This window comes from Nomascus leucogenys, chromosome 5 (genome assembly GCF_006542625.1).
Source record: "Nomascus leucogenys isolate Asia chromosome 5, Asia_NLE_v1, whole genome shotgun sequence".
Taxonomy (NCBI): Eukaryota; Metazoa; Chordata; class Mammalia; order Primates; family Hylobatidae; genus Nomascus; species Nomascus leucogenys.
The window spans coordinates 15,643,771-15,669,018 of NC_044385.1; the positions used below are offsets into that span (position 1 = coordinate 15,643,771).

Here is a 25,248-nt window from a genome sequence, read left to right on the forward strand (position 1 = left end):
GTCCTCTTTGGGGGACATAAGAAAGGTATGAAAATGCCTCCAGTTTCTTACTGGTCTTGGGAGGAAGTCCCATGGCTTCCAGCGTGAACCTGGCATTGACCGTAAGATAGGATTACAGCAGGAGCTCCTCAGTTGCTATTAGATTCTTCATGGTACACTGTATATTTAGCAGATGTTTTCAAAATAGTAAAAAATGCAACAAATGAATATAATTGTAAGCCAGAGTTACTTTTTTATGGCAACAAAACATTTTAATGTTTACATACATATATCATAATTTCCATTGGAATTCTACCCTTACCGGACCTTAATTTGTTTTTTCCTTATAGCCTTACATATTTACAAGAAATATATAAAATTCAGATAAAGAAATAAAAGGTATTACTAGAGAGAAAAACTTAAAGTTTGTAGCCTTTTTTTCTTTCCGACTTAGAAGATAATCCTAATTACTATATGAAGTGTGTAAGATTAAGTATTTCCACAGTTCTATTTTTAAGTAGATACTTGAACCTTGACTTCCTATCCTTTTTGGAAACCTGGCAAATCCCACATGGCCACAGCCATACATTTAATTTGTTAGGGTTTCTGACATGTCTCCAGCTGTATTCTGGGGTTTCTGGGTTATTATTTGTAGCATCTCACACAGTGGCAGTTGCCTACTCTTTTGCTTATTCACTTATGGGAATTGTTCTGGCATGCTTTCCTAGAACAATTCTCAGCTTCTGTAGTTTTAATTTTACTGGAAGTTAGCTTGTCTGATATGCTTTGCCAGGTAATTATATTTCTCCCCCATTTCAGCTGAGCTTTCAGCACAAGATCGGGATCCTTTATTGCAAAGCAGGCCAGAGCACAGAGGAAGAGATGTATAACAATGAGACGGCGGGACCAGCTTTTGAAGAATTCCTTGATCTTCTGGGCCAGAGAGTCCGACTGAAAGGATTTAGTAAATATCGAGCTCAGCTAGACAATAAGAGTAAGTTTAATGTTTGTGTGTGTGCACATTTTTAATTCTCCAAAGGTAGGTGTGCTTCATAAATCCAAGTAAGTGATCACATGCCCTCCTGTTCCCGGCCCCAGAAGCCGCCTAGAAAGCTTATTTGGAATAGAGTTTAGATTTCCTCAGATGAACAAAGGAAATACATTTCTCAAGAGGTATGTGCTTCACATGGTAAGCTCAAAGGGTCAATTCTTTTTCCTTTGTAACACCAGCAGAGAGATTCCCCAGTGTTTCATGAAGAATCGTTTAATATTTTCTTTCTTTTACCCTAACCTCTTCTATTACACCCCTGTTTCAGTATACCAAGGACAAGCACTGCATTTATTTCTAAGAGACAAAATATTAACACATCCATTCATGCTGTGTTATTGGGCTTATTTTGTTCATTTCCAGATTCATGATGTTAACCAGGGAGGTGGAACAGTGATTAAAAAGCTAATGCATCTTCACACAATATCCCCTTATAACATACTTGCACATGTACCCCCTGGATCTAAAATTTAAAAAAAAAACAAAAACAAAAACAAAAAAAACTGATGCATCTTATTTTTCAAGGATTTTATTTAGATCCCCTTGAGTGGGGCACCTACTAGCTGTACAGTGGCAGATTGACTGGCCAATCCAAAACATGGGCTTTATGCCCTCCTAGGATGCATGAATTTGTCTAATATCTACACATAGATAATCATGTTTCTCGTGATGTCTGTAAGTTCAATATATGTTGTCTTTGTGCTGTTACTCAGTTGCTATGAGTATCTGAAATACCAGGCAGAGTAATTTGATGTATATTGGAAAATTCTGCTTATTATCAAACAATTAAGTGTTTGCTCTTTGGATGAAAAGAGATGAACAGATAGTCTAAACTTGGAGGATCTGGACGAGCTTCTTGCCCCAACTCCTAGTAGGAATGGTGAAGTGGAAGTTTTCTGTGTGGGAGCGTCAGGGTGTGGCTGAGCTGGGATTGTAACCGAGGTGGCCTGAGGCCGTGTCTTCCTGCCTTCTATTCTCCTTAGTCACCAAGCCCTGTTCCCAAGTCTACTCCACTTGGGACTATCACTGATACTCCATCTGGATGAGGGTGGTGCCTATAGTCAGTTCTGTTTTTAGACCTGTTTTTGAAAGTAGCAGTTACAGGATAGTTCACAAGCCCCTGCGATGGTGTAAACTCACACATGGGCCCCCTAGTTGTCCACTACACACGCCAGGGCTGGAGTTTGACTGTTACGTTATATGTATAATGCCCATGCCTCAGAAATAATTCATGGTACCCAAAATATGAATATCTGTATATTTTAAGAAAGACGAATGAGACCTTTTCTGATTTTCTTTTTTGTTTTTTTCAAACTCCTCTTTTCTGTAAACAACCATTCACCCACTAGAGATGCTGATATTCTGTCCTTAAGGATGTCCCTCCAGGAAAACCACTGCTGATGTGAACTCTTATTACTGTGATTGTGTGTTGTCTCTCTTCAGTGAACTGGACTGAGAAAACATTTAAAGAATTTCTGATCTGTGTCGTCTGTAAAACTACAACATAGATAATCCAAGTATTTTCCTGCATATAGAATTGACATTGGCTTTGCATTTTGATGACATAGGCCTTATCCTTGATACATTGCAGATGTAGTATTAAGCACCCTTAGCTCAAGGAGATGAGAACGTAACAACTAGAGTTTGATATGTTGACTTTAATAATAAATCTGTAAGTTATTTTTATGAGCAAGGCATTCTGTGAGATGCAAGGAAGTCTGACATTCTTTTAGTAGAGAGGAGATATGTAAGAATTAGGTATGGGAGAATGGTCAGATAAAAATTATGTCTTTCGAGGAACAGACAAATAAAAATCTCCTTCTAAAATTTGGGGGATTTTAGTTCTAGTTAGAACTCTGTCTGCCCATAAGACTTAGGTCAAATCTGGGCCTCAGATTCCTCACAAGGGAAGTTCAGGATGTTGGGCTAGAATATCTGGGATTTCCCTGTCAGCTCTAAAATGGGTTGTTTCTCTCTTGAACACAAAATGAAATGGGGTAGGAACATAGGGGATTTGAGCCACTAAGATGCTCTGTTAACTAGAGCAGAGTACAGAATCCCAGCCCTGAAAAGCCATTATTGAGCTAGGTGCAGAGAATGATAAAATTGATAACCTGTATCCCTTTTTGAATAGAAATATTTATAGCAAACCCCAGAACAACAAGCCTTGTTAGTCTACGTTCTCCATTACCTTGTTGATGTTTCACATAAAAACTTTCAGAATATTTAATTTTAGAAATTCCTCTTTTAGTATGGCTTGAGAAAGACATATTATTATCACATTTTAAGAAGTACATTCCCCCCTGCAATGCATCTTTCTTTCTTCCTTACAATTTCCTAAATCTGAAACCTAGTATCAGTCAGCATTTCTCTTTCTGGATTTGAACCACCCTGATGGCAGTGTTGTGATGGGTGTCATCAAACATACCAGGCATTCTCATCATCCAGCCTTTGGTTTGGTCATCAGTGAGTCCATTATTCATTGAAGGAGCATCCATCCTGCCCTGGGACCGTGCTTGCTCACATCCAGAGCCATGTTCACTGTCAAGGTTCTGAGCCAAGAGAATTAAAATGGAATGTTACTTTCTAAGAAGTCTTTTGAAAATAACATATATGTGTTTAATGAATAGTTAAAAGAAATTTTATTTTGGCAGGGCTGATTTATATATAACTTTTTAGATGAATATTCTCTTCATCTGTAAATTAATTTATTGGTAATTATATGTAAACACTAAGTATTCTCCTTATTCATGAAAATGCCTTTTCTGAATGTCTTTTGGAGCATCTAAGAACTCTATAGGATATTTTTTCTAGAGAGTTTTCAGGTCTGTTTCTGAATTGGTTATAAATATTAGAAAGAAAGATATACTGTAGGGTTCAGAAAGAAAATAGTAAGTCCATGAAGGTTGAGTGTTTTTGTGTTTTTAAAGTAAAAATTTAGATTTTTAGATTAAAAAAAGATTAACCTAAAATGACTACTTAGAGGTTTCCCCAACAAACACAATGGAATAAATGATGTTAACAACACTGTTTCTTGTTGCTTAAAAAGTAGAGAAATAAGACTGTACAGATCAAGAATTGACAAATTGAATTCCATTTACATTTTCCTTTTTGTATATCTTTTTGTCTTCATTATCCATGTGCAAAAAGTCATTCAGAACTTTACTCCAAAATTACTTAAGTATTTTATAGTCAGCAGGTTAGTTTCAATGTGTGAAACTCTCAATCTGAGATACTGTTATTGATAATACAGATGGAGTTTGAATTTACAAAGAATCATTCTCCTTTTCAAAAGATGAATAGTTTTATGATTAATAGGGGTTCAAATGTCATAGTTTTTTACCATATATGTCACTGGATAATATACTGTAAGTGATCACATTCATTCTCCATATTCTTCATTCATTTGATGTATCACTGTACTTCCTGTTGAAAGGAGAAAAAAATTAATTACATTCAGGGAAAGACATTCAAAATAACATTTTTTGTTCTCATTTCCATATTCAGTCAATCTTATTTCATTTTTCTGGGTTCTGGAAGATCTAGTGCCAAGAATAACTAAGAATTAACTGTAAACACACACACACACACACACACACACACGGATGCAGCCAGGCCATCTGCCAGTTTGTCATGCCCTTCAGATAATTGCACCCAGACCTGCACCAGCTTCTCTTCTCCACTGCTCACCTGTGCACTTGGTGGCAAAAGCACTTCGCTTTCAGTGGATCACCTAAATCCACACTGTGAGGGCAAGAACAGAGAAGAAAAGCAAGGAAACTGAAGGTGCAGCAGAAAGCGGTGGGGAAGGAAAGGAGCCCCTCAGACCACAGTCCTGGAGCGGGAGGTGGTAGAAACAGTGCTTGATGAAAGCTGGATGGGCAGCGTCCAGATTCTGGTTGGGTAGAGCTTGGTGGTTTTTGTTTTTTGTTTTTGCAACAATAACCTTTTAAATATTAAAGCACTAATTTTGTAGCAGCTTACCTTGCTTCTGTAATTCATCTTTGTTTTTCAGCTGATTCCACGGGCACGCACTCTCTCTATACCACATACAAAGACTACGAACTCATGTTCCACGTGTCAACCCTGCTTCCCTACATGCCCAACAACAGACAACAGGTATGTCTTCCCCACCCTGGAGCTTTTTACCCTGAGTGTGAAATCTGAGGTGAGCCCACTGATGATACTGATGCATGTAGAACTTGCAAAGAATCAGTGAGGGTTTTTCTTGAATAGCATTAATGATCTTCAACTCTTTGATCATTTGGAAGTATTTGGGCTTTAAAGGGCATATTGTTGCACTTTTTTCATATAAAACTTAGAAACTCTTCTGCACTCAGATCTATTGCTTGCTAAGCAAAATCTTTTCTTAAGAGAAACTTGTCTCAACTATGTTAATTACGAAAAGGCCAACTGTGTTGACCTGACTTCGGTTTTTGCGTGTGGGTAAATAGCTTATTTATAGAGAATACTGTTTGCAGTTGTTACTGGTGCTATTTTCAGCTGTTCCTCTCCATTTCGTTTTTGTTGTTTTAAATGGATTTACTGGCCAAAATTTCTTGAGCCTTTTAAAGAGAAAAAAATCAGAGTGCGTCATGCTTTGAATACAGCCACTCAGTAAGAATTAAGAACCTTTGAAAACTTGAATGATGCATAAATCATTGTAAAATAATTTACTTTTTGGTATAACTTTTGAGTCAAGCAAGTTTTTTTTGCAAAGATTACTAGAAATTATGGCCATTTTTATCTTACGCTAGAAATATTTGAAATGCTTTGTCTACTGTGAGCTTGAGAAGACTTGGAGGATCACTTGAGATAGGAAAGGACCTACATTTGGGATAGAGGATCTATGGGATAGCTAAAGCTCCATTTCACATCTTGTTTAGAATCTTCTGGGCTCTGCCTATGTTTAGCTGAAGTTTTTTTGAAGAATATTGACTGCTTGAGTTTCTGAATATTTGTTTACAGAAAGGTTTGTGAATTACTAGGATCTTATAACTGATTCATTGACATAATTTAATTTTAGGGATTTGATTGTATTTAGGTTAAATCCAGAGTTAAAGTTCATTTTCACATTTGGGAGACAGTTCTCTGGATGTCACTTAACTGATACTCCTTTGCTGTAAATATATTAAAGCACCAAGGACTACATAGGAATTGCTCAATGGGTATTTGTCAAATGAGTGAAATTTAATTGTCACAGAGAATTTTTCCTTTTTAAAAAACACTCATAAAAGTATATAAATTTAGTCTAATTCTGCATTTTTTCCCAAAGAGGAAACCAGCCAACTACCTCCCCTTCTCCCATCACTAGTTGGAAGAAGCCCCTTAGCCTCAGATCCTCCAGCTAGGATGAGAAAGCAGGCCCCTGACCCCCAGTCTCTTCTCATGGTAATTGCTAGCTGGATTTTCTTGCCATTTTCTATCTCATACTTATCTCAATCGCTTGTCCTTTCTGAATTTTCTAGTGTTTTCTAATAATCGTAGTTCTTCCTACCACCTTCAAAAAGTCTATCTCTAGATTACACATCTGTGTATTTTTAAAGATAGACTTAAAATCACTAGATCACATGTATGTATTTATGTATATTTTAACCTAAGGGATTTTAGCTCTCAAAAATTTATTTGCAATAATGCCGAACAGATTCACTGGATCTTAAGAGGCTTAATTTAGACCAGGACAGTTGTCCAGCAGATACTTGTGAATCATTCAGTAATTAAACTCTGTGGGAGTTGTTGCTCAGAAAACTGATAGGGGTTACTCAAGCCAAGAAAATCTGTCAGTACTTTAGCAGAAATAGAGCCAGTGACTTTTGACCCCTGTCATCGAGTATTCAAACCACAAAGCCTTTCCAGTTCCCTAATTACTTGAGTCATTGGACTTCAGGCTCAATTGGCCCTGGCATTCCACATGTGGCAACCTCCAGAGGTTTGAAGTAAACTTTTACCAGAACTCAAAACTGGCTTTCCCACCCCCTTTCATTGAAGCGTAATCAAAATCTGTAGACATTAGAGTTTTGTGTACCTGACTTCATTTCACTGAAACTAGCCTTGAAAAAATTGTATGCACAAAAATCAGGATAGCAAAGCAGTGAAAATGTAGATGCAACTGGGGGGTAGAGGAGGATGTGTGTGTGTTAAACTTCCCCAACTGGAAAGTAAAAGAAAAGTCCCTGTAAGTTGAGGCTATACATTACAAACTCGCGAAAGCTGGGATTTGTATCTGTTTTGTTCCCTGAAGTGTCCCTGTGTGCCCAGAACAGTATCCAGAACATGGTAAGAAGTCAACAAACATTTGTTGAATGAATAATGAATGAATGAGTGAACCTTTCTTGGGAGATAGAGAATTAGGCAAATTAATGCATGTAAAGCACTTAAAATAGTTCCAGGCATGGAACTAAGTTTTAGTTGTTACTATTTTATAATTCATTAGATATAGAGCCAGTTGTATTTTGGATGACCTAATTTGCATTTTATCTTCCTGTCTCCAGTCCAAAAGATCTATTATGAAAAACTAAGACTCTGAATGGTTAAGAAAGCGAAAGACTAAATTTATCAATTATTTCAGAAAATTATTTTTTGACATTTAATAAAATATTTTGCAATCGCAGGTTGTCATCAGAATGTTCTGTTTGTGGATAAATAATGCCACTTGCAATCTTGGGACATGTGTTTTCCAAATTTGTTAATGAGTTGTATTGACTCCATTTCTCTCACCCTCGCCATCTATGCCCACAAATTATGTCAATACCAAAGGCAGAAATGTCTGAAATGACCAGCTGGGTTCATGAGTGCAATTTGAAGCCACAGGACTTAGCAAAGTTAACTGGCCCCTACATGAATTGTGCCTGTAACCTTGGCTTCTTACACTACAGTTGGTGACCATTTAACTGGTCCAGACTCGTCCACATCAGATCTAATTTCTTGTGTTCCTTCTTGTAATAAATCAAGCTGGATGCCGATTCCAAGATGTATTAAAAGTCTTCAGAGAGTTTACCACAGTTGCAAAAGAGCTTTAATCTTTGGAATGGTCTCTGACTCTTGTGTAGAAAAACTCACCAGGCCAAAAGAATGATTAAGAAACCCTGCTCTTGGAGTTATTTTCTCTCTTCAAAAGTTAAGTCCTGCAAGTCCCTCTGCATCTGTCTGGCAGTCCATCCACTTTTCCCAGGGCTGTCTTCCCCTGTGTGCTTTCCTCCTGCTTGCCCTGGAGACAAGTCATGGTTAAGCCATCGTGGGATGTCATCAGTGGGAAGAACTTCACAAATTAGCTTTAAACTTCACTTTGGCAAAGAAATTCTTTCTTCAAAGTAGGCATATAAAGTAGAGGTGCCTCAGTGCCTGGCACACAGTAACCTGTTTCTTTTTTAATATATGCGTAACATTTTAGCTGCTCTATTGGGAAGGGGTACCTGACACCTCGTGGAGGTATCTAATGAGTAAGACCAAGCCCCTAGGTTTCTGAGATGCTAATTAAAGGATACTGGTCTTACTCTAGTAATGGGCTTGACACCAAAGAGGTAATGATGATATATTTGGGCTAAGCCTGGAGCCCTTTTCTCCATAGTAGGTAGACTGATTGTAAGCTCCTGCCTTAAAGAGTTTGTGTACTTCCTTAAGTCCCTAGTTGGTGTTGCTAAGGACTCATGTAAATACTGGAACAACCTGCCTCACTAAGTGCTATGAGCCCTTGGGTCCTGACTATACTTGGGTTCACCTATGCATAATACTATAGAATATTCTGGAAGGATAAAATGCTTACTTAGCTTTCCATGAGTAGCTTTATTCCCAGACCCTAAGTAGGAGCATATACTTATACTATATCACAAAGATTGTTACTTAGAGTGAGGGTTGGTATTGCCTAGTGCCAGAAAGAAGAGATATTTATATCTTCATAATCCTGTTGTAATCTTTACTTTGTTATGAAGTCATTAAAGATCTGCATTCTTAGATTATTTTGTTTCTTCCTTTGCAAAGTGTTCAACATTTCTTAATTCGTTTGTACATTTACTTTTGTTATTGGTAAAAATATCATAATTATATGAAATGGTAAATCAGTGACAAATCCTTCAAACATTAATTAAATGTAATATCCTCTTCTTGCCTATCAGAAATAAGAACAGTTCACTAACATTCACGTTTTTGCAGGAGGTGGGCAAGACTTTTCTTTCTTTTGTATTTATGCGGTAAGGTGTATACGTTGCCCTTCCTTAGTTATTATTTAGAATGCTTTTCTACATTAACTTTTTCTGTAGGAAACTCTATACGCCTCTTAAAACTCAAGGCATAATTCTAACTACTGGTGTAAACTCTTGAGTATAGTTTATATGAGGTGATATGTGTGTTTATGTACATGCATGTGTATGTATAAGTGCAAAATTAGGGCCATCTCCCTAAAAGAGGAAAAGCCAGCCCTCCCGGTGAAGGGGAGGAGCTTTCCAGGCCAGAGATTAGGAACGGCAAAGTTCCTTGGGTGGGAACCAGTTGTTCTGTAGGAGGGACAAGATGCCGTATAGATGGTAAGGAGCAGGTGATGAGGTCGGAGAGGTAGGAAGGGACCAGTCATGTCAGAGGAGTCTTTGTCAGCCCCCTTTTTAGTAACAGGATTTAGATTCAAACCCAAGGACCAGGATTGAGAACCTGTGTGTGTTTAGAGAATATGGATTTGCTTCTTTCTAAAGACCTTCTCTGGAGACCTGCAGATGACCTTCCTCTTCTCTGACTCTTATGAGCTTCTAAATCATATCCCGGCTGTTCCCTTTCATGTTGTACAGCCTGCTTTCCCCCAGCATTAGGTGCAAAACAGTTTGTTTCTGTCTTACTGGGTTAAAAATAAGAATTTAACAAATGAACCCATATACATAGAGGCTAGCAGATACTATCTAATTCAGCTTTCATTTTTCACCCAAGTGTGCTGTCTGATACTTATTTTCACTTCCTGGTTTCTTCTTCTCAGTTTGCTTTTTGAGTTTTTTCCTCTCATTAAAAAAAATTTTTTTACTGATATATAATAGTTGTACATATTTTGGGGTTACACGCAAATTTTGATACCTGCATACAATGTGTATTGATCACATCAGGATAATTGGCATATCTATCACCACAAACACATTTGTGTTGAGAACATTTCAAATTTTTTTTGCAGCTGTTTTGAAATACACAATAAATTGCCGTTAATGACAGTTTCCCTACTGTACTGTCGAATAATTAGAACGTACTCCTTCTATCTTACTGTATTTTTGCACTAAGTTAAAACGGGTCTTGTGAGATCCTGGTTTGTTTAAGGAACTGAGACTAAACCTACGGCCATATATGGTATTTCTGTAGCATCTATATGCTTTTGCCATGGAATTGGGTGAAGACTCACATTTTCTCTTTCCTTGTCGTAACAAGAGCTTATTCCTGTTTCACAGCTGGAATTGAGTGTTAGAAATTTAGTAGAAATGACTATGTAAATCTATCTAATACAATATTTATTAACTCACTGTTGCAGTTGAAAACACTAATAAGTTGGTTCTCTTGACATCACTGAAAATTGTCATTAGCTTTACATACCTAGAAAGAAGTTCGCCCCAGAAGATGTCATTCCCACAATTCCCTCAAACAAATAGTACCGTCAGGTTTTGCCAGGCTGCGTTCGTTTGTGGTTTGCCATCCCATTTCCCCATTTATAGACTCTGATTGTATAGAATTTCATTGACCAGTTAGAAAAAAACATAAACTAAATACTAAAGAAAACATTTGCCTTTAACAAGTTCAAGGAATTATTTATTTCATGTTTGACAAAGTCCTAAAACAGAAAAATGATTAAGATTTCTGTTAATTTTCCAGATACTTTCTTTAGTCTCTGAAGCAAGTTCAAGCATCCTATTAAAGGATAGTGTTCATTTTTCTTATTTTAGTCTCCTTCAAAGAGCTTTAGATTTTACCCTTCCTAATGAATCTTCTTGCTCCCGCCCCCAGTGGTTTATTTTTTTCCTACAAAGTGCATTATGTGGCCATGGTTAAATTAACTAGACTTTTGAAAACATTTTTTGGCCCATTTTACAAAGCAAAAGAATGTGTCTAGAAAGGGACAACAGTGGTTTGGCATGTTGTCAAGGTAACCAGACTTTAACTTGTGCTTTAAATAGTCCTGTGGTGAAGTATAGAATCAGACCCAGCATCTTCCTTCAGGAAGAAAATAAATTGGATAGGAATAACTGTGCAATTTGCCGTTGCTGTCTCAACAGCCATGAAGCACTGACTAACAAGGCCTTCCCTGCACCCTGTGTTTAATTGAGAGGGCTGGCCAACATGAAGACACACCAGCAATCACTCAGGAAGTAGGAGGCGCTGAACTCACTGCCTGGCCTTGGCCAAAGTGAGCTCCATCTTTTGACAGTCTGAGAATTCCTGTGTTTCAAGGGCATTGAATAAAGTAGAGTGTGAACTGCTGTGTTTTGTTGTCTACAGATACATTTAACACAATGATGGGCATATTTTTAAAAACTATTCCTGATTTTTCCTTGTCTCATTACAATACATATGAATCATGTATTTCAATTTTTGGAGAAAAGAGTAAAGAATGTCCTTGCCAAAGATAGTTTTCACTGATTATTTACATGCATTTGAAATGGCACATTTTAAATATCCAGCAAACTCTTTAAAAACTACATATTTAAATGAAGTGGCTCATTGGGTCTGTATTATGATGTATTAATGTATGTTTCCAAACTTAGACAGTAAGATGATTTTTGTGTGTTTATAACTTTGACCATGGGGATTTAAGTAGGAATTTCTCAGCATATGAATCAGCAATTTAACTGGCCTGTAGAAAACTCTGAAAGAACGAACATTTCATTCTCACTTTTCCAGGCCTTTTATCATGCTAAATCACAAGTCAGGGACCTGACAATGAAATCCTTTTTGTATCTGAGTTTAAAAGGCTTTAAAAGTTGAACTTAATGGTCTTTATGTGGAATATGCGCTGTAGGTGCCAAATAAATTTAAGGGTAAGGTCGTGGTCTTTCATATTGCTAGTAAAAAGAGATTTACTATCTGAGATTGTCACATTCCAGCAATGACATCACCAAGTTGTGTAAGGATTGTTTTATGTATTAAAACTGAAGATCACAAACTTTGAGAGCACAGATCTATGCCTTTACTTGCATAAGCTTTCAGAGTGCCTTTATGTGGATTTATTGGCATGTGTTCATAGGAAAGAAGTGGTCACAATTTTAATGCATAATGTGATGTGGCAGTAAATGTATATTTGGATTATTTATTTGTTAAACAAATGTGTATGGGGTACCTCCTTTGCCTGGCACACCATTAGAAACTAGGAAACTGAAAGTCAGTATGACACTTCTGTGCCCTCATGAAGGTGATGACCTGATGCAGAAGAAGTAAACCAACCATTAGGAGACAGTACAACAACCAGTGTAATAGAAATAGGCCTGGGAAATAGGAAGTTTCTTTCAGATGAGGTTGGATCTACAGAGACAACTGCGTTGTCTGGGAGAAACCTGGAGGGAAAGGGGCGTTCTTGGCAGAAGGGACATCAAAAGTAAAGGCGTTGGTCAAGTGTTACTGCTCTGAGTGTCCTTCCCCCTGCCAGATTTGTGATTTATAAAATTACGAATGATTAGGCTTCTGGTTATTAATCCAGTGGAATTCTGTGTTTCTGAATTGCATTTTAAATGGCCAGGGTTCCGTTAATTGGTTTGTATTATTGCCCACCAAAATGACAGTGTTCTGTATTTTTGTTGCAGAAATGCACGTTACTTTACTGTGGGAGCACAGGATACAAGCTGAGGCCTGCTGGTGTGATAGTGTAGGACCTTTCAGCAAACCTGTACCCTCTCTTGGACTTTGTCTTCTAGAGCTTAAACTACAACATTTCTTAAAGCGTTGTGAGCTCTAATGTGCTATTATTTTAGGGGTTTAAAAAGAGGAACTGGATAAAGACAAAAAGGGGAGAGAGTACAAATTGAATTTTAAAATGAAAGAGATAAACTTAAATATTTAGGCTTTTCTTTCCACTGGTCTTTTAGATGAAGCCCGTTTTGCTTTTTCTATGCCAAATTTAGGAGCACTGACTTCCAAAGAATGACTGTGCTTTTTTAAAATCACTCCTTCAAGCTGAAAGATGAGTGAATTATATATGTATATTTTGTTTTAAAGAAAAACTTACTTGTAACTCTTCACTTTCTTGACCACAGCTGCTGAGGAAAAGGCACATAGGAAATGACATCGTCACCATCGTCTTCCAGGAGCCTGGCGCACTTCCTTTTACTCCAAAAAGCATCCGGTCTCACTTTCAGCATGTCTTTGTCATAGTCAAAGTGCATAATCCATGTACCGAAAATGTGTGTTACAGGTGAGTCAGTCATCCCTGATCTACCATTCTCCCAGGTTTATTTCAACAGGGCGTCTTTTCCCAAAAATATCTTTGTTTGACAATTATTATTTCCAACTTTGTGATTTTCCAATTACTCAGACACTTTCTGTAAGAAATAATTGCCTTCTTCCCATTTTACCCCCTTGAAAAAGTGACATGCACTTTTTCAAAAAAAAGTGAAATTAGCACTTTAAAATGGTGGATTACACATTTCCTCTGTTTTTCTCCTAAAAACTTGAGCCAGAATCAATAGCTTAATTGGTATCCTCCTCTGAGTTGGATGAAGTGGCTGGTTAAGTGCTTATCTAGGAGAAGTAAGTATTATGGCAGTAAAACATTTCTTTTCATCAAAGATCTTGGATCTTTGCAGGGCTGCTGAAACAAGGAGTTGACACTTGTTGGGTGACTTCAAAAGGCCACATGCGTGCCTTGGAATCCCAAGACTGGCTCTGACAAGGCCTGCTTTATACTTAACCACTACTCCCAGACTCTGTCTTGGGAAATAACTGCAGCCAAATGATCATATCATGTGGGGTATTGGTAAAACAATGGGTCTTTGACCAGAGTTTGAAACCAGCTTTACCACTTATCATAGGGCTTTGTGTGGCTTACTTTATTTTTCTTAACATTTGATTCCTGATCTTAAAATTGAAGATAATGGTAATGATAGTACCTACTTTAGTATGTTGTTATGATGAATAAATAGCTTAAATTATGTAAAACACCTATTGGAGTTCCTGACATTCATCCAAGGTTATTTTCATTTATCATCTTAAAACAGTAGTTGCCAATTCAGCTGCCCACTGGGCCTAGTTCAGAGACATGACTATTCCTTGTAAGAAAGTGAAGACTACAGAGCTTGCTTCCTAAAGGCAAAAGAGAAATTAGTCTGTATGTGAGAAGTTGCCATTTTACATCTCACCCTACAGATGCCCAAGCCATCTTAGAACAAAGTCTGAAAACCAGCAGTTCTTACCCTGCATTTTACCTCCCAGTCGCCTTTTTAAACATAGCCCTAGTCTGTGGCTCTACTGTGCTGTGTTCTAATGCAGTACACCTGGCATCTCTATACTTTCCTCCATAGTCATTCTTACACACATCTGGGTTTAAGACCACTGGCCTAAATGCTCAGAACTACTTTTTAAAAGTGATATTTGAAAGAATATGGTATCTCCTCTATACAAATGATAGGCTTAAAATAGATAATACTGGTACAAACCTGGTGAGTTGGCCTTTTCTTCCTGGGACCTCATCCAGCACATGGTAATTCTGAAGAATAAAATGAACCTTCCTAATGGATTGGGAAAACTGAAGTATAAGGCTTTATTGTATTGTATTTGGTGTTATTTGATGGGTGGCTATTTTTAGGTCAAATTGAGTATTTTAAATTACTTGCTATCTTTATGCTTATATCATGAGCTAGTTCATTAGCACAAACAATTGTAAAGATAGGCAATACCTGTTCAATTTATTTCTTTTAGGTTTTCTGGTTTTAATTAAACAACTCAGTTTAATTAAAAATCTGAGTTGTCTAATTAAAACCAGAAAACCTAAAAGAAATAAATGTTTTTGAATCTAATTAAATGTTTTGAATGTATTTAATTAATGTTTTTGAAAACACCACAGAGATCTCTTACATATAAACAAAGTACATTGCATTATTTTTTCGGTAATAAAGATACCATATGCCAATCATTCAGAGATGGAGTCACTGGTTTTTAAGAAACCACACTGTTATTACTAAATTAACCTTTACTAATGAGATTCAAATGTAACATCAGTTCAAGTGCCTAACATTTTTGGGAGTGCCTCATCAGCTTCGTTGATCTTGCTTAAAAACTTCACTAGTATTTCTTAAAGAATCAATAATAATCTTGAGTAATCCTGTAGTCACATGAATTCCATAACATTTTATGAAGCTATCCTTACTCTATCTATGGAATAAGGTTGGCATGCCCACATTTTCTAAAAACACCTTATTTTGGTCTGTTTCCTGTGATACTCCTCTAAATATTCTAATGGAGAAATAAATTTATTAAAATAATTTCTAAGGAAATGATATAGTCCAGCTCTGCAGTTTTCTTAAAGTTTGCTGTGTTCTAATCCAGAGTGGCAAGCTCCCGTGAAAGCTGTTTTTCTCCTGAGCTTTGTGCGGGTGGTGAGTGGCAGCGTATTCTTGCTGACGCGGACCCACAGTACCAATGCCAATTCATAGGCCTTACAGCTGTCAGAAGGGGCTGTGCGGTTGAGATCACCTTCTCTAATGAAAATCGTGCAGCCTGTCAGGTGTACCTGCCGGAACAGAAGACCACACTCCCACCCTACAGAGGGAGTCAGGTCTCCCCCATGAGCGCAGCAGAATGCTCGAGCAGTTATGCTGGGTCCACTGGAACTAGGCGAAATGAGGCAACACCCCCAAAGCCCCACAAAACATCTCGCTTTTAGCCTGAAAATATTTAAAAAGCAGGCATAACAAATTGCCTATTTCTTTACAAAAGACTCTTTTAATTTGTAGCCAATGTTAAACTAACTTTCAGGGATTTATGTTTTTATGTACTTTCCACGATAAACTCTTTGCAAAATGCTCAGTAACGGAATGAAAAAAGGCTTGGTAGCTAAGAGTGAATTAAAAGTAGAGAGATATCTACAGAAAATGATGACTGCCATTTTGTAGAAAATTTAATATGTAACATCTTCTGACAAAAATTAGGTGACAGGGTTAAATCATTTATTAAAACAACAACTATGACAGTAACAGCAACAATTTGGGTAATAAAAGCTTTACATGCATTATTTTCTGTCATCCTTACAATGGGCTTTTGGGTATGATACTATTTTACCCTCCATTTTACAGATGAGGGCAGGGAGGCACTGAAGGATTAATGTAGTTAGCTCAGTCACTCAGGAAGTGGTAGAGCTGGATTCCCTGACTCCAGGAGTTACCTGACTCCAATTTGCTCCTCACACCTTTCTTTATTGTCCTTTGGCCAGCAGGCCTTATTAAAACCCTTTCATGTGTATATTAAGGAATGCTTATCTTTCTGTGTTTGCTTTTGCTGGAGGGGCCTTAAATATCTAAGGCTCCTAAATCATTAATAAATGCGATCGAATCATTTGGGTGAAATAAGGAGCTCTGATACAAGTTCTTGTTTCCGCACATTGGGAATTATCTGAATCTGGCAAAAGAATATTTCTTCTGAACTTGACTCTACCTGAAATGTTAAGGATCCTATGAGCTTTTGTAACCAAGGGTCTTTAATTGATTCCCATACCCAGAATATCATAGCAATCATGGAATAGCCGTGCTTACATTCTGCTGCTTTTCTTGTACAACTTTGAGATGTGCAAGAATACAGTTTATTGAACAAGAATATGGCATACATTGTAGAGAGAATCTACAATTAGATATTAGGGTCTATAATTGGATACAAAAAGAATTTCTCTGATGTATAATGGAGTCACCATGTCTCTCTTATTCACTATGTGACACCACAGTGGAGCATACTTAGATACAAGAAATTTCCCCTGACATTGTAGCTTAAGTGCATGCAAGCTGCAGTCAGAGGGTAGCATGAGATCTACAGAGTTAATGCAAAGAAGTAATGCACTAGAGTGCCAGATGACATTTGACCGCCTCAGCATTCCATGGGTAAAATACTGCTAGAAATCTATGCTCATTGTTGGAAGAGAGAACCAAATTTAGGAGTGGTGATACATTGGTTTATCGTACCTAATATTTGCAGGGCAGGTTGCAGTGCCCAGAGAGACCCTTTGAGCTCATTGACAGTGTAGAGAAGAGAAGCCACAGGGTGTGGTTAGACTAATCACAAGTCCAAACAGGTAGCTTTAGGACCACTCTCCCAGAGTTAACATGGGGGATTGTGGGGGATAAATTAATTCCCAGTCTAGAATGGCCATCCTGAGGATGGTGCTGAGGGGAAAATGGCCCACACCTGATGTAGATCCCTGGCAGCGTCAACCTCTGTGATGTTTTTAAGGACCTTCCCTTCATTTAAGCACATAAGTCAAGTTCCCACACACACATACCCTCTGGTGTAGTGTATATACTACCATAAAGCACCACTAGGTGCCATTGATGAGTTTGGTGTATCTGTCCCAAAGCAAAGCAGTCATTCCTTCCCTTTCATATCAGCGAAGGCCACATCTAGCCAGCTGTCTGTCTTGCCGCTACAGGTGGTTAACTCTGCTGAAGAGGTTGCAGATTAAAGCACAAGTGAGAGAGCCTGCGACTTTTCTAAAGTCTAACCAACCACATTTCAGAAGAGGAGTTTGCATCTGACAAAACAAATTTGGAGGGAATGTTTTTATTCCTTAATTTACCTTTTTTAGAATTTTCCACAATGATGAAAACAAAACAAAGATTGCTTCCTTTCTTTACTCCAACATCAGCCTGGGCAGATGTGGGATTAGTACAGATTCTAGGTCTGTGGTAGCTACTCAGTAATTGGGGCGCTCTCAATGCTGCCAGTGATACAGGATCCGTTCATTCACTTACTCGTCTTAATCCTTCCTCTGTTTTTGTTTTGGTTTTTGTTTTTGAGACAGAGTCTTGCTTTGTCACCCAGGCTGGAGTGCAGTGGTGTGATCTCGGCTCACTGCAAGCTCTGCCTCTGAGGTTCACGCCATTCTCCTTCCTCAGCCTCCCGAGTAGCTGAGACTACGGGCGCCCGCCACCACGCCTGGCTAATTTTTTTGTATTTTTAGTAGAGACGGGGTTTCACCGTGTTAGCCAGGATGGTCTCCATCTCCTGACCTCGTGATCCACCTGCCTCGGCCTCCCAAAGTGCTGGGATTATAGGTGTTGAGCCACTGCGCCCAGCTAATCCTTCCTTTGTTAATTCATTAGTCCACTCTATAATTTATCTTATGCAGAGAAGGATATGAGATAACTAAAGCAACTCTCTGATGTAGGGGAGCGTTACTGGTTTTAATAGATTACGATGCTCATTATTAACACTATGCATTCGATCTCTTCAGTCCCTGAGATCTCTTAAAACTTTGCTCCCAGAAAACCTTCATTTAGATTTTCAAAATGTGATCAAGTAAAGTGAGCATTTCCTTTAAAAAAGTGACACTTAAAATTTTTGGCTCTTGTAAGTATGATCACTCTGTCCCATGTCACTGAATCCCATGCAGCTAACTTGGGCTAAACCCACTTTGGTCAGAAGTGTTACTGTTTTTCCCAGTGATAACCAGCCCCACAGAGTTATAGAGTACCAACCTGCTTATTCCATATGCTGTGGATGTGTTACCCCCTATATTAGTTTGGTAGCACTGCTGTACTAATGCCACAGGCTAGGTGGCTTAAACAGCAGACTTTTATTTTCTCAGAGTTCTGGAGGCTGGAAGTCTAAGATCGAGGTGTCAGCAAGGGTTGGTTTCTCCTGAGACCTCTCCCCTTGGCTTGTGGATGGCCGTCTTCTCCTTGTGTCTTCACATGGTCTTCTTTCTGTGTGCATACATCACTGGTGTCTCTTTGTAAGCCCAAATTTTCTCCTCTTATAAGGACACCAGTCAGTTGGATTAGGGACCATCCTAATGGCTTCAGTTAACTCAGCCACCTCCTTAAGGGTCCTTTCTCCAGATTGTGTCACATTCCCAGGAACTATGGGTTATCTTGTCAACATGTGGATTTTGAGAGGGACATAATTCAGCCCATTACACCTCCTGTCTACTAAGTTTAAAACATTTTGCTTAAACAACAACAACAACAAACCCTGGGTATCCAGAAATTAGGAGAACAAGAACCTGCAAAATAGACCAGTTAAGTTGAAAGTGTGTGTGTGTGTGTGTGTGTGTATGTATGTATATATATATACATACATACACACACATATATATATACACACACACACATATATATAAATATATGCATGCCAAATTTGGAAAGATACATATTATAGTATCATAGCTCATCTCATTTTGTTTCTGTTTTTACTTCCTTAGTGTTGGAGTTTCCAGATCAAAAGATGTGCCACCATTTGGCCCACCGATTCCCAAAGGTGTAACTTTTCCAAAGTCAGCCGTGTTCCGGGACTTCCTTTTAGCCAAAGTAATCAACGCAGAAAATGCAGCCCATAAATCAGAAAAGTTTCGAGCAATGGCCACTCGAACGAGGCAAGAGTACTTGAAAGATCTGGCGGAGAACTTTGTCACAACCGCCACTGTGGATACCTCTGTGAAGTTCAGCTTCATTACACTGGGTGCAAAGAAAAAGGAGAAAGTAAAGCCAAGGAAGGATGCCCACTTGTTTAGCATTGGAGCCATCATGTGGCATGTGATAGCACGGGACTTCGGCCAGTCTGCTGACATCGAATGTCTTCTCGGGATTTCCAATGAGTTCATCATGTTGATTGAAAAGGATTCCAAGAATGTTGTATTTAACTGTTCCTGCAGGGATGTTATTGGGTGGACATCTGGATTAATGAGTATCAAAGTGTTTTACGAAAGAGGAGAATGTGTCCTCCTGTCCTCGGTAGACAACTGTGCTGAAGACATCAGGGAAATTGTTCAGCGATTAGTAGTAAGTACATGTTTTCTATTTTTCCACCATCCTTATGTTTTCAATTCCAGATTCAAAATAACTTTCACTGGGGAACTGCTACCATGATTATACCAATTAGGGAATGCATTACTATTTCTTACAGATACAGAGCTTAATTTTAAATGCTGGGTCCTTTTGGGGAGTTGTTGAATACATCAACAGTGGAGAAGCAACCATCATAAATCAATTGGAAAAGAAAAGTTAAGCCAACCTGCAAAAGAGAACCTTGAGATGTATTTTAGTAGCATTTGAAGGAAAAACAGAAGTGTCTGGGTAGAATGTCTGTTTATGGAGGCTGACATAACATACCTTCCCGGTGGTTAATTAACAACAGAATTGCCGTTGACTGTATGAATGATGAGTCCTATTTGCAGTTTCACCCTTGCATGTTTATACAGCAGGTATTTTTGTTTAATGTGCCAGATTAAATATATTGTTAATCTTAGAGCCACAGTTTCTTAAGGGAGTTTTTCAGAATTACGCATTAATTTAGAAAGGCTTTTAAAAAGTTAGACTTAAAAAAGATTTTCATATATGTGATTTTTAGTGCAAAACCCTTATATTTTATCCGTGGTGTTCAGTAGTCCTATTTCTGCTCCCAATTTTAACAAAGTAAGAACTAGAGTTCAGTTTGAGCATATAAAATAAAGTAATAAGAATAAATCAAACTATTTCCAGTTTTTATTTTTGGTAATTTAAGAAAAAACATGCTTTGACAATAGAATTTCTTGTGTGTAAATCTTCCCCCAAGAGGGATGTAATTTTTTTTTAATTAGAAAAGGTTTAGTTCACTATGGATCATAAAAAAGGAGAAATTATATCCATTTCTTGCCCCCTTTCCTCCCACCAAAAATATTTCCTCCGTTTTGTTATTAGAGACCATGTATAAGAGAAGGTAAAATCAGGGCAGTGTCTGCTAGCCTTGGAAAAATAATTTCATTATTTGTGGACTCTTATTTACAGTAAAGGGCCTCAGTGTGTTCAACAGTATTATGAGGTATACCTGAGCAAGCCTAGATAAGAGTTTGGGGTGATTAAGTAAATGATTCATTTATATACCTAGAGAATTGACTTGAGTTATACTGATGAGTCTCTGGATGCATTGTGCTTTTGCTAATTGCAAATACTTCTTTTTAGCATATCCACCAAATCATTATAATCTGTGCTTCTGAAAATAAACACAAATACCACTTCACCAGCCACGAAAATGTACTTTCCCTGGATATTTACACATGGGCTCTTATACATTTGCTATTCCATGGACCCCATCCTATTTTCCTAGAAAAGTGTACTGTCAGTGTGACCAAGATGCACAATATTACAAATATATTTTAGGAATTATATTCTGTGTCTAGAATGACTTGCAACATGAGCTTTTGGAAACAAGCCAAACCAAAGACTGTTGAAGGGATTAGATCGTAAGGGTTGATATAGAGTGGTAGTAACAGAAATGGGAAGAAAGAGAAGAATGCAGTCATAGTGGAGACGTTGGGAATGCCTGCCCGTTTGGCATGGTTAACTCAGTATCCATTCTCAGGTGGTGGAAAGTGGAGCTAAAGGTGTCTGTCTTGCAGGTAACAGTACAGGAGAGGAATGAGAGTTTGTTCCTAGAGGGCCAGGCAGGGCTCACTTCACGTATGTGCAACCCGTGCAGTTGCACAGGGACCCGCTCTCAGAAGAGTTCATGCTTGGTTGAATGCTCTGCCATTGCCATCTTGAAATTCTTAATAATTTTTTCATAAGGAGCCTTGCATTTTCATTTTTCATGGGGCCCCACAAATTACATAGCCAGTCCTGGCTAGGAGACTACAATCTTTGTGTGATAATTGGGTCCATGGAAGAAGTATGTGAGGAAGTCCCAATACATGGAGGATACCTTCCTTCAGACTTTGGGGATGTTAGGAAGCAATAAACAGAGGGGATAAAGAATAGCAAAAAGACAAAGTAGGGGAGGTGGCAGGTGATTGAAGGAAATGAGCAGAAGAGCCAGAGCTGGAGGACTCTGGAAAGGCTCAGCCAATAACTCTTCAGCCTGATACATGGATGATAAACTTCACCTGATAATCACATTGATATTTGAAAGAAGGCTGGGTACGTGTTATGTGTCGTCTTTTGATAGGATTGCTTAGAACAAAGTTGAAAAAGAAGTGAACAAAATTTATTTGTGTCGCGCATATTACAGAACTACTTCAAGTTTTAAGTTACTTCAGTTCATGACTTTAGAAACGTCAGTATTCTAAAACGTCATCACTAACTAAAACCAACAATCCCCTTTCCGCATTTTGCTGAGTTGTGAACTGTCATGCCTGTCTGGGAAAAGCTGATTGGCATTGTGTGCACTTGTGGTAACCATGGGAACGTCAGACACAGTGGTGATACATGAACCAGCCCCAGTCCCACAGCTGTACTTACTGTCATAGGTCTTATTAAATAGGTATCTATGTAGTCAGTGCATGTTTCATAGAAATGGAGTGTTCATTAAACTGAAACTTCATACATTGCCTCTGGGCTTTTGGGGATAGGAGTATGATACCTCCCAACTTGAAATTCCCACAGATAGGTGAGGTCATACTCATCAAATGATACTTAATGAGCCCATGTTTTTCTTTCATTGCATGTAAACTATGCTCAGTGAGTGCTTTTGAGGGCTGCATTAGTGGTGCTTTAATGTACCAAGTGGGATGCAAACCACCATTCTTCTTTCATGTTCCTTTTCGTGGAACTGCTGTTGACTCTCTCTCACTCTTGAGTAAGGTACATACACTGAGGCTTCCACTGCTTGGGGCTGCCCTCAGCCCCCAGGGGAAAGGCCCAGTGGAGGAGAGGCAGCCCATAGGCACAGAGGGTCTTTCTGCTGCCTGCCAGAGCACCATCCTACACACTTGCCTTGTGAACAGATGGCCAAGGAGTCTGGCTGGCCTGCCCCCACCATGGATCTGAATGGTCCTCACCACTCAGGCAAGCACAGGCAATTGTCTGTCCTCAAGAGAAGGACCCTAGGGACGGAACACTCCACAGTATATCCCTAGGGCTGGTATGTAGAGAACATTTAGAGTTTTCCTAAAGCTCTGACTTTCTGCCATTGCCCTTCCTGAACCTCAGAGTGGGCTCTTAAGTATTAGCTTTCAAGTGCTTGGGGTGTTTTTCTTTGTTTGGTATGAATAAATTGTCTAACGGTTTTTAGTGCTTGCTGGGTGAAACTTGTAATGGTCCCCAAAGTCTTTACAGGTTTTCCATTGCAAAAATCCATCTAGAACGATGGGATTTATATGCTTAAAAGCCAAGTCAATTTACATAGTAAAGGAAAAAGGGGAATTATCTGAGCCCATCTGAAGCTCTCAAGCTCTGGGTCAGTGACATCTAAGAAAGCAGGACACCTGTTTCAAGAACAGATATGACTTAGAATGAATAATGAAACCATTGTTGTGCTTCTGTTATTTTCTTTGCACTTGATGCAAATGTTAATTGTGATCAGCTCTGAACTTAAATGTGTCCTCATCTTGTCACTTGGACAGTTTGAGGAAAAGGCAGAGAGAGACGGACTGGGCTGCGAGGGCCCAAGGGAGAGGGCTGGCATGGAGGCCCATACATGCACCTTTGGTAGAGCCCCATGTCAGCTTGGGCAGGAAGGGCATCTCTAACAGTCTCCTTCCCCCTTAGATAGTGACGAGAGGCTGCGAGACTGTGGAAATGACCCTGAGGAGGAATGGGCTGGGCCAGCTTGGCTTCCATGTGAATTTTGAAGGAATTGTCGCAGATGTGGAACCTTTTGGCTTTGCCTGGAAGGCTGGCCTTCGCCAAGGGAGCCGCCTTGTGGAGATCTGCAAAGTAGCCGTGGCCACTCTGACCCATGAGCAGATGATCGACCTGCTCCGTACTTCTGTGACTGTGAAGGTGGTCATCATCCAGCCCCATGATGACGGCTCGCCCCGAAGGTAAGGCGTGGGAGGCCCAAGTAATGCTCACTCCTCCTTTGCCTCTGTAGCAGGTGGCTGTCCTCAGTGCTCCTGCAAGGTCCTCAGAAAATGCAGTCAAGTGCATCTTTGTACAATGTTTTGGGATGTCACTCATTCGAGGAATTGAAAAGGAGTTTTAAAATATGTAATAGATGATAAAAAATAATTTGCTAAGCATTTTAATGGGACATTGACTATATTAAAGCTGAGCTATTCTGAACTAAGGGGAAGAGCACCTGCCTGGTTCCCCTGGACCCCTTATATCTAAGAGGAAATAATTCTGCATCACAGCTCAGCCTTGAGCACATTAAATACTTAACTATTCAGTCAGAATTTCTTCTCATGACATGAAGCCATTGATTATTTAAAAAATATTTAATAGACCTATAGTTGTAGATATGAAAGAATGTTGGAACAGCACATGTACTCTGTGTGGTAAATACTCCATTCTCAGTTGAAGCTTGAGAGATGTTGAACTGGTTCAGGGCGTTATCATAAACTGTCAGGAGAAATAGATGAAAAGGAATGGCTAGACTTGGAAGGTTCAGAGGCGGATAGGTGGAGGGCTGGGATAAGAATGGGGTTAGAAAGCAATACTGTTACATTACTAATAGAAAATAATCATGCCCAACATAAAATATCAGGCCAAAAGGAGAAAGAATGCTAATTAAGAAGGAGCCATTTATTGAGGCTGTGGCCCACTACTTGTGTTTATGCATGACTGGTGGTAGTATCTAGAGCACCTTCCCTCTATCTTCATTCCCAAATGGAGTTCCTACAGGCAGCCTTAAGAGCTCTGGCTTTTGAGAGACAAAGTATGCTTGGAATCCAGGAATTTGCTGTGTGGCCTGGGCAACTCACACACTCTCTCTAAGTCTCACTTACTCTCTATAAGATGGGATTATTATATTGCCCACTTCCTATGATTTCAATGAAGATGAAATAAAATAATGTATGTAAAGCACTTAGAACCTTCTAGCGTAATTACGCCACACATTTAATTTAAAAAAATAAAACTTCAGGCTGGGCGCTATGGCTCACACCTGTAATCCCAGCACATTGGGAGGTCGAAGTGGGCAGATCACTTGAGCCCAGGAGTTTGAGACCAGCCTGGGCAACATGGCAAAACCCCATCTCTTCAGAAAATACAAAAATTAGCCAGGTGCAGTAGTGTGCACCTATACTCCCAGCTACTCAGGAGGGGAAGGTAGGAGGATCCCTTGAGCCTGGGAGTTTGAGGCTGCAGTGAGCTGAGATCGTGCCTCTGTACTCCAGCATGGGTGGCAGAGTGAGACTGCATCTCAAATAATAATAATAA

The 25,248-nt window shown here is 38.9% G+C and overlaps 1 protein-coding gene across 5 annotated transcripts in view; it reads left to right on the plus strand.

The window, feature by feature from the left end:
* Window positions 1–25,248, plus strand: part of SIPA1L2 (signal induced proliferation associated 1 like 2) — a 238,632-nt gene that overhangs the window by 150,733 nt on the left and 62,651 nt on the right. For all 5 annotated transcript variants that reach the window (XM_012506652.2, XM_030812675.1, XM_030812673.1 and 2 more), the window contains 5 exons: window positions 799–973; window positions 5,043–5,146; window positions 13,231–13,388; window positions 19,377–19,953; window positions 23,635–23,909. In XM_012506652.2, the coding sequence (XP_012362106.2) occupies window positions 799–973; window positions 5,043–5,146; window positions 13,231–13,388; window positions 19,377–19,953; window positions 23,635–23,909 (1,289 nt within the window). The remainder of the gene's footprint in view (window positions 1–798; window positions 974–5,042; window positions 5,147–13,230; window positions 13,389–19,376; window positions 19,954–23,634; window positions 23,910–25,248) is intronic.